General features: G+C 40.3%; 1 protein-coding gene across 1 annotated transcript in view; it reads left to right on the plus strand.

Moving 5' to 3' along the window:
- Nucleotides 1-17,574, plus strand: part of LOC137287849 (adhesion G protein-coupled receptor B1-like) — a 135,106-nt gene extending 117,532 nt beyond the window's left edge. Inside the window, exons 11-29 of the mRNA XM_067820231.1 lie at nt 146-220; nt 2,631-2,739; nt 3,582-3,689; nt 4,273-4,339; nt 4,656-4,779; nt 5,745-5,791; nt 7,459-7,570; nt 8,058-8,161; nt 9,069-9,171; nt 10,067-10,217; nt 11,204-11,273; nt 11,417-11,483; nt 13,206-13,291; nt 14,350-14,476; nt 14,913-14,954; nt 15,902-15,964; nt 16,560-16,602; nt 16,877-16,992; nt 17,458-17,574. Of these exons, the coding sequence (XP_067676332.1) occupies nt 146-220; nt 2,631-2,739; nt 3,582-3,689; nt 4,273-4,339; nt 4,656-4,779; nt 5,745-5,791; nt 7,459-7,570; nt 8,058-8,161; nt 9,069-9,171; nt 10,067-10,217; nt 11,204-11,273; nt 11,417-11,483; nt 13,206-13,291; nt 14,350-14,476; nt 14,913-14,954; nt 15,902-15,964; nt 16,560-16,602; nt 16,877-16,992; nt 17,458-17,574 (1,731 nt within the window). The remainder of the gene's footprint in view (nt 1-145; nt 221-2,630; nt 2,740-3,581; nt 3,690-4,272; nt 4,340-4,655; nt 4,780-5,744; nt 5,792-7,458; nt 7,571-8,057; nt 8,162-9,068; nt 9,172-10,066; nt 10,218-11,203; nt 11,274-11,416; nt 11,484-13,205; nt 13,292-14,349; nt 14,477-14,912; nt 14,955-15,901; nt 15,965-16,559; nt 16,603-16,876; nt 16,993-17,457) is intronic.
- The last annotated feature ends 285 nt before the right edge of the window (nt 17,575-17,859 follow it).

The following is a 17,859-nucleotide window of genomic DNA, read 5'->3' on the forward strand; positions in this document are numbered from 1 at the left end:
TGGGAAAAGACCAACATTGCTTGGAACATCAGTGCGTCCGAGTATTAACAGGTAACAAACTGTATTGTGCATACAGACGGAGACGCTCCAGGTCTCTTAAAGTAACATAACGTTTATAACCTTCGTCAACGATTTCTACTTTCAGTCCTTTGTTAATGTGGTTGACAACATCCTGTCCCTTGACACCAGTAAAGAGGACTGGCGACAAATTCAGAAAAGTGTGAGTCTTTTATAGTTGATAAATAATAGCGTTTGGAATTAGTGACATTTTCAGAATTGATGTTTACCATATTACAACCAATCAATCGTCGAAATATTTAATCATTTATAAAATGTTCCTGGTTTTCTTTGTTAATGCACAAAACGAAAGTAAAACCATATAATCGTTTGGTGTTTCTTATGCAAACTGCACGAAAAGATTGGGCAAATTTAGCATTTTAAAGGGTGACAAGTTAGGAACATAAATTTCTTGACTTTGAATAAGGTTGGAGTCTTATGAAATGAAACAGACAAAACCAACGTAGAGAAATACACTGTAAATGCAAACAAGCGCTGCAAAATTGTTCGTGTTCAGTTATGAGAAAACCGATTGCTAGCACTGCGGTCAACCTTTAATTATTACAGTTAATTGAACCACCAATAATAAATAAACAGGTGCTTATGATATGCGAATCGTCAACTGTAGGGTGATGGTAATACTTATGGGACCATCGTATAACTGGAGGGCTTCAATGGAATTGTCTCATATGCACATTCAGTTGAACGCAGTGTCATGTGAATGTTGTGTAATGTAATAGGCATGTAAACGAGTGAAACTAATGAATGCATTTTCACTTTGGACCCAACCCATGCTGGCGGAGGTGATCTGTAAGAATAGAACGAGGGCTGTAGTAACATGAAAACCGTTTGTCCCTGCTGTAGTTCATTAACATCAAACATCCACTGAAGTCAGAAGGATACCCCCACTGCAATATTGGTACACGCATGCAATCCACGCATATACTTCCCTTTTGGTTGTGGACATGTTCTCAAAATTAGAAACAAATTATATGCACACAGAAAGTTAGGCATCTTGATATTTCTCAATGCTAAATGGCAAAAAACATGTCAGGTCCAAGTGGCTCTAACTGCTCGGAAATGCTAGACAACCATCTGACTCGACAGAAACGCACCATCGGTTAGCTGTGATTAGAATGTGATAGCGATTACGTCATGCTATCATAGGTACTGTTTTTACCCCGAAACAAAGCCACCAAAAGTATGGAGATGTAAGTGAATGAATTGGTGTTGACATTCATATTGTCACGTGAAAATATTCCATGATGACACTAGTGTACGTGTTGAGTGAGACTAACCCATACCGTGTGGTGGACGACACATTCCACCCTATGTCTCAGGCCACGAGTCAGGCGTCGGATCCCCTCTCACGTCAATAACAACCACTCAGCTTGCAGGGCTGCCTCCAAATGACGTAAATTCTGTCCTGGAGGGTTCCACCGTCCTATTATGTCCCACACGTGTTCCAGACGGTTCCGATCTGGCCTTAACGCTGGCCAGGGTTGAGTTGTCAATGCATTGGCCCTCATGTAATCCACTACAGTACGTGATCGACGTTCGTTGTCATCCATGTAATGAGGTGGATGCTTATCGAAATTAGGGACAACGACTGGCTGTAGGACGTGGTGGATGTATTGAGCTCCCATTAAGTTGCCCCTGATGGTGACTAAATCCAGCTTGCAATCGTTACAGAGGCATTCCCGACCATGACAGATTCTCCTCCATAGGCAACAATTGGCAGAATGATCCTGGAGGTATAAGCTATGTTCTTATGGCCCCTCTCCCCAAACACTTGTACGCCCAACGTAGAGTAGAAATCGGCTTTAGTCAGATCAGTGGATGTTCCGCCAGGTCCCGAGATTCCAAAGCCAAACACCGTGCCAAACGTGCAGGTTTATGGTAGGTTCTTCGACGCTAATGACTTTCTGGCCGTCAGTCCTGCCACTTTGAAACGATTGGTGAATATTCTTGTGCTGATAGGTCGATTGGATAACCACAGTCTTTTTATCTGAGGACTTGTACTGAAGGCTGTCGGCGTTCGTGTCGTATCTGTCGTCTGCATTCACACGGTGTAGTAACAGGAGGTCTTACAGATCTTGGACAGACCATCGCACCGGTCTATGCATGTTTCCGGACTAAACGGCTAACAATTGTGTAATGGTAACCCAAATTACGTCCAATCGCCTTAAAAGACATTCCTGTGGCATGCTCACCAATAATCTTATTCCTACGGTCGGTTGACACTCGTCTCCGTGCCATGATCAATGAATATGATTGAATGGCTGTTTCAGCTAACGTTAAATACCCACAGATGCCGTTGAGCCATTTTGCTTTGGGGGATAATCAAGGGTAGCATTTTACACGTACATGCTACAAGCGACACGACTGCGATTGTCACGCGTCACTGGCTGTATCGTCTAGCGCAAACTCTATTCTTCCCATAATTATAGCATGCATCACTATTTCAAATAATGGGGCAAATATTCACAAACAAATCAGGGCATGCTTAACTTTTTCTTTGTGTATGTATAGGCAGAAGCTTAACGGAGCATGAACAATCCTGTTTCTTGTAGAATGCAACAAAGGCGTCGTCTTTGATGAGAGCTGTGACGTCCTTTGGTTTGGCGGCTGCAGCATCACAGACTGTGAACAAACCTCTGACTATCAACAGTTCAACCATGGGTAGGCACCTTCTAGATGAATTCGATTTTCATCCATTAATACAACGATACTGAAATACGACGACTGAGTATGACTGTAATGAATTTATATAAATGTTATAATTGTGTGTTGGTTGTGGGACATCAATAATATATCGTCGTAAAATTATTCTTAGATAAGCATGCATATTCGCCCCTGATATACGCCACAATGGATTCAAACAATTGTCTGGTTTTCCCAGTGAGCCAATTGTAAGATAAATATTTCTATTTTAAACATGTTTGTGGTGCTCTGTTCAGTGGATGTTGGGAATATCATATAAACTCAGTGCCTTAGTGCTTTTCAGATAATTACACGTGAACATTGCTGTGAGGTCCATCTCATACAGAATTTTTGTACCGGCTTTGTTGAAACTACTTCTGTGTCCTATTAAATTACTTCAATGTTTACAATTATATAACCTATAATAAGTCGAATCTACTGTGTCGAAACTTTTGTTGTCACGAATGTATGTTGTCGAAAATGCCAGATGCAAGTTCTATATTGCCTGAGGAGTAATCACAATATCTACACTAGCATTGAAGCACGCAATCACTAGCACAGAAAATATCGGCCGTCTCACCCACTCAGCCATCGCGGTTTCCACGTGAGTTAGGTGGTTGTCTTTGTGTGCTGGTGATCAAATGACATACCCAGAGAGTGTGGATTCGAATTTCGGATGGGACCAACAATAGTACGTAGATTCTGTACTTTTCTGAGAATGTGTTATCCAAAATGTAACATGTAATTGCATTTGGCCATTTTCTCAATGTCATTATTGTTTTCTTTGTAAATGTTCTCCAGTTTTTATCGTTTCGTTTAAGTAATGGAAGTCGCGAAGGTTAAAAGGAAAGACATCACCTTTCCTACAGAAAACCTGGAAGGGGTAAAGAGTTCCTTAAGACTTTCTCAAGAAAACTATGACCCCGACGGTAAGTAAATATCTTACGTGTTGACTAAATTTCTAGCCGCCCCCAACCCCCCCCCCCCCCCCCCCCCACCCCCCACCCCACACACATACACACACGAGGAAGCTCTTGAGTTTGCGACACATAGAGACACTGCTGTACGAATGTCTGTGAGATGAAATTTATCTTAGGGTGTCCACATTTTGTCCACCCCTGCATGGATTGATTAACAAGATTCCGATATCACTTGATTCCGATATCTACTATCCCTGATGTGGATAACAGTAGTATACTTTTCCTTGTTCGCACTCATAGGCTTAGGTTAGTTTGATCCTTTGTCATCTATACATTTATTATAAACTTTCCAACTGCTGCCAGTGACCTTCAATTCAGAACTTATAAAAACATAGTTATACAATCAGCGTCATTACGAACTTATCATACAGTAATAGTACAGGGGAATATGACATCGTGTGTTTGTATAGTGTACATCATACCCGAGTAATATTTCTTATGCTAGTGAAAATGCTACATTTCCATTTGTTTAATCTGCTCTATAAAGTTTTTATCCCGTTACCTTCAATATGATTTTTTGGTTCATTTTCAGAAAACGTCTCATACGTTGCAGCCTATTACGAAACTATGGCCGAATTTCTGCAGAGAAATGACTCCGGGTAAATTAGGTTTCATATTTGCATGTACTCAGAAACACTACTCAGTGTTTCCATGTCATGACAGATAGCAGATCTGGGTTACTTCAGAACCTGACATATCCCCATCTTTACATATGTGCGTGTGCGTTTGCGTGTGCGTGTGCATGTGCGTTTGCGTGTATGTGTGCGTGTGCGTGTGCGTGTGCGTGTGCGTGTGTGTGTATGTGTGTAGTTTTTAAAACGGTTTGGAATATTGATTATTGTGAAAAACATATACAGAATTGTGTCGTAATACATTTCACTACCATATAAAAATCATCATATGTTTTTTTCACAGTGGAGATGACAAGACAACACAGAAAGAAATACGATCTCAGATTCTATCTCTTGCTGTTCAAGCTGACGGTAAACGACTTACAGAGCTTGACACTGGCATAACGCTTAATTTCTACCATGGACAGGTCTGTTAATATATTTCAAATTGTGTTCATTTTTTTTACATTATGGAATATCTGCTTCATCGTATTTAAGCATAGTCTTTGCTAGATATATTATTACGTGTCACTATATCTGATAATTTTCACATCTTCGGAGTGACGAGCTATCTCATCGTGTAAGATCTATACTTGAACTGATATGGGTCATGTTTTTTAATGATGAAGGGACGCTGGGTAAGCATGATGGTTTTGATCGTCATACAGAAAACCGAGTTCGGTTCCCCAAATGTACATGTACATTTGCTACAATGTGTGAAGCCTATTTCTGATACCCTCTCCCTGATGTTGTTGGAATATTGCTAAGACGGCACATAAACATATCCGCTCATTCCCTTAATGGTCGTTCCTCTGGAGTTGGACCCCTAACATGGTAAGACTGGATGCAGGTAACTTCGGCGGTGCCTCGCCATCATATTGTTTGACATTGGTAATATCGCCATGAACCTAGTCTCCAGGGGTTTTATTCGAAGGAAAATGATATCCTCTGCTCATACCGTTAATATCGATGTTTGGTTATGGTACAAGGGGCGAGTGAGTGAGTGAGTGAGTGAGTGAGTGAGTTTAGTTTTACGCCGCACTCGGCAATATTCCAGCCATACCGTGGTGGTCTGTAAATAATCGAGTTATCAACAACATGAGCATCGATCGGAGCAACTGGGAAGCGATGACATGTGTCAACCAACTCAGCGAGCCTGACCACCCGATCCCATTAGTCGCCTCTTACAACAAGCGCAGTCGCCTTTTATGGCAAGCATGGGCTGCTGAAGGCCTATTCTATCCCGGGTCTATGGTACAAGGAGGTTCCTTACGTTGTCTTACACTTTAACCGGAATAACTGGTTTTGTTGCCATTTCAGATTAGTATTCAGTGCATTTGTGTTTGGTTGATCAATGTTTTGCGTGTGTATTCCCATTTAATACTATTTTCAGGTTTATGATGCAGAAATAGAATGTGGATATTGGAACTTTGATAACGGGTAAAAACGTCATTTTTTCTGTCTAAATCGCCAGTCTCCTCCACTGTATCAGTACAACCTTTCGTATAGTCAAATAGTGAATTTACGGTTCCAGATATTAAGTTTGAGATAGCCTATTTACCCGTCAAAACTACGACAACAGGCATCTTTGAAAAGATTGTTAAATTATTTTTAAAAAAGATAAGATATGATACACAAATGCTGTTGTGCTGTATCTTTGCACTTGTTTTTTCCGGTACAATGGAGAAAATTTACATAATATTTCTCAGACTCAGATTACATGCTACAAACTGAGACAATAAATACCGACACGGTGGGTTTCCACGTGGCCTCCGATTTTAAGATACAGCATTGAAGTCAACATACTGCAAGAGTGCATAGTTAGACTGTAGCCACGTGGAGCGGACGTTGACAGGGCGTTGGTTTGATAGCGGCACGGTGATGTTTTCGATGATTAAGTTTATCATCCAGTGAAAAACACAGTGGAATCAACATCCTTGAACTACAGGGTTGTCACAGGGAAACACGCCAAGCGATAATTTACTCTTAGACAGATTTGATAGCACTTGCTTTACAAAGAAAGTTTTAGTTTTGTTGACGTTTCACAGACTATAATGTGTGTATTAGATAATAAAATCACTTGGATTTATAAACCAGTTTCAAAACACATGGCTTGTAGTAGGAAAAGGACAAGATTAGGGTTTTTTTTTTGTAATTACGGGACCAAAATGCTATGCCGGTTTTGACAATGTGCCGGATTAGACAGGTGCCGGTTTCGGCAGGTTTCATTGTATTTATGAAGTGTGAAAATGAACAAGACATGTAGTATAGTTTAGGAGAAACGGCAAAGCTCTGGGCCTTGAGCCAACATTAAGCTGTTTGGGGGCTATATGGCAATGGTCCATACTAGAAATGGAAATTTACTGCATCCATGTTTAACTGGCAAATTTGATCTGAATTGGCTAGCAATAAGAAACCGGGGCTAGTTCTGAATAGGACACAAACACACACACACATACATATGGCAAGCTGTTTTCTCAGCTGCTTCAAAGATACGTCAAAATAAATTGAATATATTTTGAACAAATAACGTCTTCAACGAAATCTGATACATGAATTGTGTTTGTGGACAAAACGCGTTTGTCTTTAATTGAATTTAAGCAGTTTTAAATCAGTTTCTTATATGATTATGCAATAGGTGATAGTATTTGTTTTATTGATATCTTAAACACAGTCGCAGATATGACGAAATACTTTCTTGATATCTCAGTAACATTTTGAGATATCAAAGATTCTTCCTTGAACATACCCCCCAAAAAAAACCCCAACAAACAAACAAAAAAAACAAAACAAAAAAAACAAAAAAAAAACAAGAAACAAAAAAACCCCAAAACAAACAAAAAAAACAAACCAAAAACAAACGAAACAAATAACAAACATTGAAGGTCTCTTCAGTTAATCACTACTGACTTAAAGCCATTACATATATCTTTAAATACAGATGTAATCCTTTATGGACGAGTGAATGGCATGTCATACGCGAGTGTTGTAGAAGTGCTTATATACTTGGACGCTACGTTTAACCGGTATGACGTCGGGAGATCCACAAAACATATCACAACAAACTGGATCGCCAAATACCCACGTGGAATGATGTTTTGTTTCAGTTCCTGGAGGACTGATGGATGCAAGAGACGTCACATAAACAGTTCCTTCTCTAGATGTGATTGTGATCACTTGACCAACTTCGCTATTCTGATGAGTCCAACACGTGTAGTGGTAAACTGATCACCCTGATTTATAACTCGTCAATACCCACTACTGGGAACAACTCAGTAATAATAATAATAGTAAAATAATTTTGGACGCCTCAGATTATGACTTCAAATTAGCTCACCTTAGTTCCCATCGTCAAAGCGCCTAAAGAGACAGAATCAATCGCGAAATTTCATGCGACATATAAGGGGTCACAGCAATAACAACAGATATGACAAAGGTCATGTGATAATCACTATCATGTGATTCGTCCCCACTTGGTAAACATTGTTTAACGTATCAGTAGTTTCATAAAATTTGTAATGGAACGAAGGAGACTTCAGTTCAGTTCACGAGTTGAACAAAGAACTTTTGAAACATCAAAGTGGGGTTTAGCACTATTCGAAGACCAATCGAAATGGTCTAACAGTACGAGAGACCAACTGTAAACATCTAAACAGACCAACAGATCTAGAAAAGGCAATAAAATATGATTATTTGATTTTCCCAGTCTGGAGAAAGCCTACGAGTCCTGAAGATCATCTCCATAGTGGGCTGTTCCTTGTCTATCCTGGGCTGCTTGGTGACAGTACTGACACACGCGTGTTTGTGGAGGTAGGAGAGCAGGGTTCCAGTATATACTAGGGAGCAAAAGAAAGTATATATGTGATTTATGTAATTGAAAATTTTAATATCTGTTGTTGCGTGTAATGATGTTTATTCTATCATGACATAAAACAGGTCGTATAAGAGTCATTTCCGGTGGGGTACTGTTTTGTGAAAATATTAAGGTCCAATGAAGACTGTACCATCAATGTTATTGATTTTCAAGAATCAGTAGTTGGATATTTTCCGAAACTATCACTTTGTAATTTATGAAAAGTTTGAAACGACCTAAAAAATTAAAATGTCATGCAGAAGTGTTCTTTGAGAGAGCAATGTTATGTATTTGACAAAACCCGCTGACTTGAGATATTTTCAACTGAAAATCAATAGTGTGATAGACATACATGACAGCTATTTCCTTAACGCTATCCTACGTCAACATACTGTTACTGCAACAGACAGGAGACTGGCAGACCTTCATGTACCACTGACAGAGATAACAGCTAACATGGCCCAACGTCAACGACAGACTGCAGGCCACAGTGTTCTGGCAGACCTTCATCTACCACTGATGAAGATGACAGCTTCTTTCTTAACACAACGCTACGTCAACATACTTTTACTGCAACACACAGGAGACTGGCAGACCTTGATGTACCACTGACAGATGACAGCGACGTCCTTAACACGTTCCTACGTCAACACACTGTTAGGGCTTATAGTCGTCCCCTTGTTTTCAGTATACCTTTAGGTGCTCAATTAAGTAACCAGCATTTTTTTTCAAATCAGTTACCATTCACGATTCGTACGGGGTATTGTAGCCTCATACACATTGGTGTCTTTGAGAAAACTTTTGGAGTTACTGAGGTACTCGCACTATCGATTACCTTGCCCTTTCAATCATTGTGTTATACAGGAATGTTCGCTCGTCCAAGTCCGTCATCCTCGTGAACCTTTGCATGGCGTTGACCCTGGCATACGGCGTCTTCCTGGCTGGCGTGGAGAGAACGGAAAACAAGGTAACGCTGTAACATAAACAGCGGTCATACATGTGTTGATATTATGTAGCCTTTGTGATGTTTTTGTGACACAGTCCACATTGACACTCGTATGACTTAACCCAAACTATACTGAGTCAAAAAAGAAACTTCACATTCTTTCTTGAGGGCATTATAAAAGAACAAGAGATGGTAAGATGATTAAGTTGTTATTATTTCATTGCTGAGATCGGTGTGATGTACTCGATACACTGACAGTGCCACAATCAGTTCCATTAGGCTACCCCGCCGTTCCAAAATATGGGAATACAGCATGCCAAGTCACAGTATGGACGTCGGGAATGGAGACTGGCCGATTTCGAATGGTCTGTGAGGACAGTCGACCTCTAAACATCTCAGTCCTGGTTCGTGTAGCCGGCAGAAATCTCTCACGTAGGTAACGTAGGACAATTTGACGGTCTCTTGTTCGTGACGTCACACGTGGGCGACCCGATCTTGAGCGATCAGAAGTGGTACCAGTTTCTGGTAGACGACCTCGCAAGTCATACAAAGTACAGAGGCTGCATCCCATTGCTTTTGCGACGTCAATAACTTATCTTCCCGCTTGCAACATGCCAACAGCACGTTCACGTTGCACATTTGACAATCACGACTTTTAAAGTACCTTTAGAACTGTGGTTTAAAAGTGTTTGTTTTTTTCAATTCTTGAGGCCACCGCAAACACATGCAAATGAAGAAAACTTCGATGAGAAGATCACGTGAGTCGAAAGACAGGGATCCCATTTCGGATACATAGATGTTTCATCAGAGAAAAATTATTTATTTTTTTTAACGACTACATTTTGTGAAGTTCTTTTTTGACTCAGTATATGATATGATGAAATATGCTCTTGTCTTTTTTTCCCTCTGCTTTCAGGTCATATGCACTGCGGTGGCGGCCATTTTGCATTACTTGCTCCTGGTCGTCTTTTGTTTGATGTTTGCCCAGGGGATCGACATGGCCAGGCAGGCATTAACTGTGTCAAGAAACAGTTCAAGACCGGGGATTGTTCTCGCTCTATCTTGGGGTAATAAAGCCACGGACTCGCCAGAAAGAATGCATTGGGGGAGTGACGTCAAAAGTTGAATCAGATTCAAGTTACCGTGAATTAAAACAATCAAAATTTGTGTAAGAAAGTAGGCCAGTGTCTGGTGGCAGTGCGCATGGTGTATTTATCGGGATCTTTATTCAGATCTTAGGTGTTTAATTACGTGATGTATACGTATGACTCAAGTGACACTGGTCTTAAAAACGTGAAATACACAACATAGTTTGAATTTTGTGAGTGTTCTTTTCGATTATAATGAAACAATGATCTAACTACAGTGTTGCGTGTTAATATTTCACTCCCTTTCAAATACTAGTATTATGATATTGTTTGCGCTATCGAAACAGTTTTTTCGGCATGCTAGCGTGAAGATCCATGTTAGAATTGTCTTCAACAACTGACCCGTGAAGGTCCCGAGGTAGAATAGGCCTTCAGCAACCCATGCTTGCCATAAAAGGCGACTCAGCTTGTCGTAAGAGGCGACTAACGGGATCGGGTGGTCAGGCTCGCTGACTTGGTTGACACATGTCATCGGTTCCCAATTGCGCAGATCGATGCTCATGTTGTTGATCGCTGGATTGTCTGGTCCAGACTCGATTATTTACAGACCGCCGCCATATAGCTGTTATATTGCTGAGTGCGGCGTAAAACTAAACTCGCTCGCTCACTCACTCTTCAACAACTCATGATTATCGTGAGAGGCGACAAACGGGATCGGGTGGTCAGGCTCGCTGGCCTGGTTGACACAATGTCATGTCATTCTATCCCATTCCGTAGATCGATCTTCACATAGTTAATCTCTAAGCATTCATTGTTATGTCTTCTATTTGAAAACTTGACAAAAAGCCAGAGTTGCGCTTCTTCTGCTTTTCAGTATATTCAGTATTGACATTTCTGATACGACACAAACTCGCTTCAGTCGGTGTACGAAAATGTCATTTAATCATGAATTGTCGTCCCAACAGGTGTGCCAGCAGTTATAGTCGGTATTACCCTGGGGGTGACTAAGCTGGAGGGATACGGAAACGACCAGTTGTAAGTATGAATGGTTAGCGTCAGTTATACACCCATTTCACTCCTTCACACCTGAACTGATCCGTAACACTGTGAAATGAATAAAATGTATGAAAGTTGTGACTCATGTTGTCAGTGTTAAAGATGTGGTTGCGTTGTTTCAGCTGCTGGTTGACTGTGGAGGATGGAGTTTTGTACGCACTTGCTGGACCAGCCCTCTTCATCATACTTGTAATGTCATCAACATGGGAAAGATATGAAACTGTGCAAATATTTTACTTAGCATGATATTTTGGACATTCTCAGTATAAAGATTCCTACTAATAAGCTGGCATGGCCGAATCATTGAAAACCAAAACATTCGAATCACATTTGCACATCGTCTTCACAGCTGTCGTATTGAATTTATAAACATACATCACTTCAAAAAAGGAGTCAAATATAGAACTTGGGTTGTTAATAGTTGAGTTCAATTATTGGGGTTTTGCCTTCTAGTTTATCGATATTTTTTATTTTGACGCTTGTGCTTCGCGATCGCGACACGACCTGACAATGCTCCAAGATCTAGTTTGTTATGACATTAAATACTTATCTTTCCATCTTTGAATATGTTAAGGTTAACAATTTGCCTTGACAAAAGGTTTGTGGGTCCACTTTGAACCAGCAAAACAGGTTGCTTGAGGTCGTCAGAGATAACAAACGCGTGTTATCCTGCGCATATATTGACATCCAGTGATATCATATTTCACACAGGTACTACAAGCGGAAAACGATACTAAAAACAAAACGAACTATTTTACGTTCACTTACACCAACAACTTTAACAAAGCAGAACGCAGACAATTCTAAAACATTCAACAATGTACTGAATAAATGATAAGAAAGGTTACAATGAATGACTTCCTCAATCAATGTTATGGAGTCACAAGTCTAAAACATTAGGTCACATATCTAAAATATTGAATAACTGTTTTTAGTTTCGGCAGTCATGATTCTTGCCGATGTTCTGATTGAAGATTGAGTTGTCGAGGTGAGGCGATGTTAGGAGACAGAGACCACCGTACATCCACAGTAGTGTTCCGAGTCGTGTGTCGAGCACCTTAGAAACAACCACTTATACATACAACCTTAATACAGGTCTGGGCAAATCCAGCATAAACGATGGCTGAAGACAAATTTCGAAACGTTTCTTCCTTCCTTCCGGAAGTAGTCTAAGCAAATTTACACCACAAAAGGACATAACTCTAAGCTTACCTCCACAGCCATCAATTAAGTAGTCTAAGCAACACGCAAGCGCTTTAATCTTCTGTGACACATGATAATGAAAAGTTAAAGAATGTGACATCTCCAAAAGAGACACCCAAAACACCTGTGAATAACACCTGTGAATAGCAAGCCTAATGTGCCTGTACTATAATATTCATTACAGTTGACTGGGAATAGTGAGAGAGATTTGTTTATTTGTGTGTCAGCAGTTACACAAACATCCATTAAATCTTGATTGATAACCCATCCATAGTATAACATACGGCTATGGGACACTATAGAATCCATAACACATACCCATTGCACTAGTGATAAAGGATGATTACACATGACACCAGTTTGCACACGTATAGATACAATACACGCCATGCAATAGATCCACACATACATATAACCATACGGACAGTCATACATACCACCAAATGTAACCACCCATACATCCGCACGCACAAATGCACCACCACACATATCAGTATAACCAATTGAAACATATCAGTATCCCTACATATACATACCTTTAAAATCGTAAACACACGCAGGCACGCGCGCGCGCACGCACGCACGCACACACATGGTGGTACAATATAGTCTCCAAAGGCGAAGAGGCTATCTTGGTATCTGTACTCTCCACTGTTTCTACCACAAACTACTGTCCACTAACTGTCAGAACATTGTCCCTTCACACAGGCTAACACCGTGCTCATTGTCGTCATCATGCGGGTGCTCTTCTCCACCAAAATGATGATCAGAAAAGGAAACAGAGAGAAGTTCATGTAAGTGAATCTGCTACATGATATCACAATACAGCCATTTTAACGTCCTTTTACCATCACAGACATGTCCCATTCCAGTCACTTTTATATTACCATCCGTACAGTTAAATATTCAGCTGACCCCCGTCTTGACGTCCAATTCATGTAGCAACTTGATGTTACGTAGAAGCAATTAAAAACTTTAATTGTAAGCAAAGGGGCCACAAAGTGTATTTTAGTACGCATTTCGATTATGATATACAGGAAGTAGTGTGTTATATTCGTTTATTCCTTTCAATACACGATCGTTATAAACTTAGCTTAATAGATCCTTTTGTCTGCGTGTATTTTTTAGCTCGTGTGTTTTGCATGTAGCTACCCGTTTGAAGGTCTTTCCAGTTGAAACATTGCAAATAACAAGAGCACAACGGCTCCCTCAAATTACTCTTATTATTGAAGTTTATTTATAGACATTCCTCAAGAAAATATAAATATATAGATCACATAAATACCATCTAGACATACTCTACACAAGAGAAGGGTAGGTCCATAAATGTAATGCCTGTGTAATTCGAATAGTTTCTTTAGGATGTCCGTTTATTTCCCTAAAGTTTCCAGACAGTACATTTCTTGCAGGGTACACCAATACAGTATCAAGGAAAGAGTAACAAGAATTGATGAAATCACACAATTAGTTTAGAACAAACAGCACATCAGTTTTCAGATCTTTCAACATTTAAATTTCACTGTGACACCATTACACAAAATATGTTTTTATTCAAACAGATTATTATTTTCGAAAGAAACCAAGGAAACATCTGTTCAATATCATCGCTTTAAAAATAGCTGCAGACATTTAGACCTTCACGGCCCCAGTAGTATTGCAAATGAAGATAATAAATAGACATTACCTTAAATGTAGCATGATTTGCAGCTTGATACGGAGGGAATTATGACGATGGTGTTTCCCTTTTTTTTAAGACAAATGTTAAAGTTTGCCCTTCAAGAACATATATACCATTGCTCACAGTCACCTACACATGGGCCAATCCCGTGAAATCCCGTTCTTTGACTTTTAGGATCAGTTTTCGGAGCCTGTGTGTTCTTATGCCAGTTCTCGGAGTCACTTGGGTGTTTGGTATACTGGCCTTCAACCAAGACACAGTCTTCTTTCAGTACCTGTTTGCCATCTTCAATTCGTCACAGGTATCGCCTTAAGTCAAGTTGCATGAAAATTGAAGTTATACAAGCATTTTGTATGGTCCTTTATATGTGTTTCTTTGCGCTTTGCGAATAATCTGTGGACCAGACAATCCAGTGACTGCTACCAGGACCATCGATCTACATAACTGGTATACGATGACATGCATCAACCAAGTCAGCAAGCCTGACTACCCGTTCTCGTTAGCAGTCCCGTACAAGCATGGGGTTTTCGAAGGCCATTTAAAACCAGATTCTTCAAGACTATCTGTATATGGGTCACATCTGAATATGAACGCAAACTCTGGTTAGTAAAAATATTTTCCGGAGACAAGTTTTACACATTAAATAGAAAATACTCTGTTTATTAAGTATATATTAGTTCATGTGTTTGCCAGTGCATAATCTGAAGGAATGTAAAATCGGATTTCGTGTGTTTCAGGGTTTCCTGATTTTCGTGATGCACTGCATTTTTAACACTAAGGTGGGTCACTGCATATGGATTAACTACCGAGGTGTAGCCTAGGGGTGAAAGCGGTTACTCGTCGTGCTGAATATTCCCTTTTCTTTACAGTATGTGATGCTCATCCTGGTGCCTTCCTCAGAAAATGTCCTGGAATTTTGCTAAAAGCAAATGTTCTCTTACTGAACATGAATTTAAGTATGGCAAGAGCAGTAGTGCTGTGACAAGGCACAGCGAATGGCGGACTCCTGTATTTCCAGAATTGATTGGTTATGAGTTCGAATCCAAAGTTGGACTGGATAGTAGCAGTCTGTATCTTACCCATTCTCAGCAGTAACTGTGTACCTCGTTATTCTGGCGTTATTTTCCAAGCTGGCTGCACGTCCGGTTTGGGGAAGACCGTGACCGGATGCGTATCCATATTGGGAACAGACGCTAAGGTATCCAAGCATAGCACAACCAGCGTTCAGGGCCTTGGGGACCTGTACCACAGTCGGTTTTCCCCTTCCGTACCCTGACGTAACTAAAGTACGTTTCACCATTCACCTTACTCAAATAATCAAACCATACTCTCGCCCATGGCTGCAGCCTTAGTAGTGACTGGGTGGTGATTGTTTCGCGTGTGTAATGGATGGTGCAGATGAATGCTAATCGCCGTGGACAGTCTGAATATTATATGTTATTGTTCAAATCGGTAGAAGCAGCTAACATGAGCTCAGCCAGGGCATACACATCGCCGTGCTGAGTTATGGCTCCTATGTCACAGACATCTGTTTGATCGAATCCTGAATTCATGCAGACCATGCCTGCGGGATATTTATAGCCGCATTGAAGGCTTGAAGAAACAACCCTCTACTTCAATCTTCAATCGCTATTGCTAAGTCGTGACAAATGGTTTCTTCCTAATTTAGTACAAAGTTGCAATTTTATTAACTTGCACATATGAAATTGTAAGCGCAATGTTTCAGGTTCTTGCTGGATTGAGAACGGTTTTGCAGCGCTACATATCACAGATATGTGAATCCTTCGAGGTGGGCACATTGGTTTGACAGTACCCTCAATAATGTATAATAAAGTATTTTAGTGTCAAAGGTTTTAACTCGTTTACTCGTATATGACACAGTTAGTCGTTGACTGTTCCATACTATAAATTTCAGACCAAGCGCAATGCTTGCTACCTCAAAGACCCAGGTTCGACTGCCCACACGGGAAATCTATTTTTGGTGTCCCTGCCATGATATTGCAGGAATGTTACTAAAAGAAGTGTAAAATGTCACCCACTCCAAATTCATGCAATGTCAGAGATGTGTTTGATTATGATATATCTATGTCCGCTATATATTCGCGAGAGTGATCATGTCTGTGATATAGAGAGGGGTGGTTGGGTAGCCTTGAGGTCGAAGCGTTTGGTCCCTACATGGGGGACAGTGTATGAAGTTCATTTCGGCTGTCTCCCGTGGTGATATTGCTGGAATAATGCGACATGTGGCGTAAAGATCATACCCACTCACTCATCTAGAGCGTAGACAATCTGTCTGGAGTGGGGTGGAGCACAGGCAAACTATAGCACAGTCTTCCTACATGCGAGCTGAAGAAGGTTTAAACCCCGGTCACTTTACCTTTCAGAGCAAGGAAAAGAGAAAACAAAAAAGGTCCGATAAATTCTCAGGTGAGTTTGTTCATGTTGAAGTGACGCACCGTACTGTAAACATGCAGTACATTGCGAAAAACAGGAAACCCTGGAACACCTGATTTTCGGTTCAGTTGTGCAGACACAATTTACATTTTTACGAATTATGCACTCTTAACATGCAAGACCTGAAGCAGGCATATCTGTGGAATTCGATCTCACCTCCTCAACCTTTAAATTGATGGTGAGGAGCAATAAAATGATAGGTCGCTTTAAAGGAGCGTGTGCATTAGTATTCTTATTGTTGTTGCAGACTTTACAAGCAGCCGTGGAGACCTCACTGAAGGTACATCAACGACGGGTGTGACATCACAGGGCAGTACTACCAACCCTACCAGCCTCGGAATAGAGATGAGTGCCCCCAGTCAGGTAGTAACTGATAAGTTGACAGATAGCCTAGGTTATCGCCTGTAGACATTCTTAAAAGAATAATTCTACATGAGTTACAACTGTCACAAACGAAACCTCTTTACTCACAGGGTGATTGGGTCGCATTACCGATGCAGGGTTTCTGAACCCTAATTATAGTCCTAATTCGTTGGATGATTGTTAGTTATTTAAAAACCAAGAAATGAGACACTCAGACAGAAGGAAGTGTGTGTATAAGTGGTTTAACGATGGACTGGAATCAAATGATGAAATATTTTATAAATTCCAATTATATTGTTTTTAGTTGCAGTAAAACCTACTTTTTCTACAGGGTCGAAAGGTAAACCTCAGTATTGACAAAGACACACAACTTTAAGGCTGAGATGATGATGGTTAAGACATGTTTAGGTCTCTTCATTTTGGGTTAAACAACATAAATCAATCATATCTATGTTTATTTTCCAGGAATGTGCTAGGATTTCTGAAGAGATTTCCTTTGCTCGGATTTCTGAAGAGAATACAATGGACCCTTTTGAAAAAGACCTCACCAGACTTCATCCAGGGCAACTGATGAAACTCTGATCGATGTCATCAACACCATCAAGATATGGAACATTTCCTCCTTAATATATCAAATAATATTTGATACGATCCTAGATGCTAGACGTTTGTTGAATGTGGATTTCCTTTGACGCTTTATGTAATATTTTGTATTGTGCTTTAAAAGTCTTGTGTTCCGAAGATTTTAGAATGGTTAATTTTGTGGAGGTCTTCAATGATCATAGAGTTGTTCCTTTACCTTACACTACCCACGGTTATCTATATTGACAAAGACATACTTGCGGCTCAGAACAATGGCAGACATAT

The sequence above is a fragment of the Haliotis asinina genome, chromosome 6 (genome assembly GCF_037392515.1).
Source record: "Haliotis asinina isolate JCU_RB_2024 chromosome 6, JCU_Hal_asi_v2, whole genome shotgun sequence".
Taxonomy (NCBI): Eukaryota; Metazoa; Mollusca; class Gastropoda; order Lepetellida; family Haliotidae; genus Haliotis; species Haliotis asinina.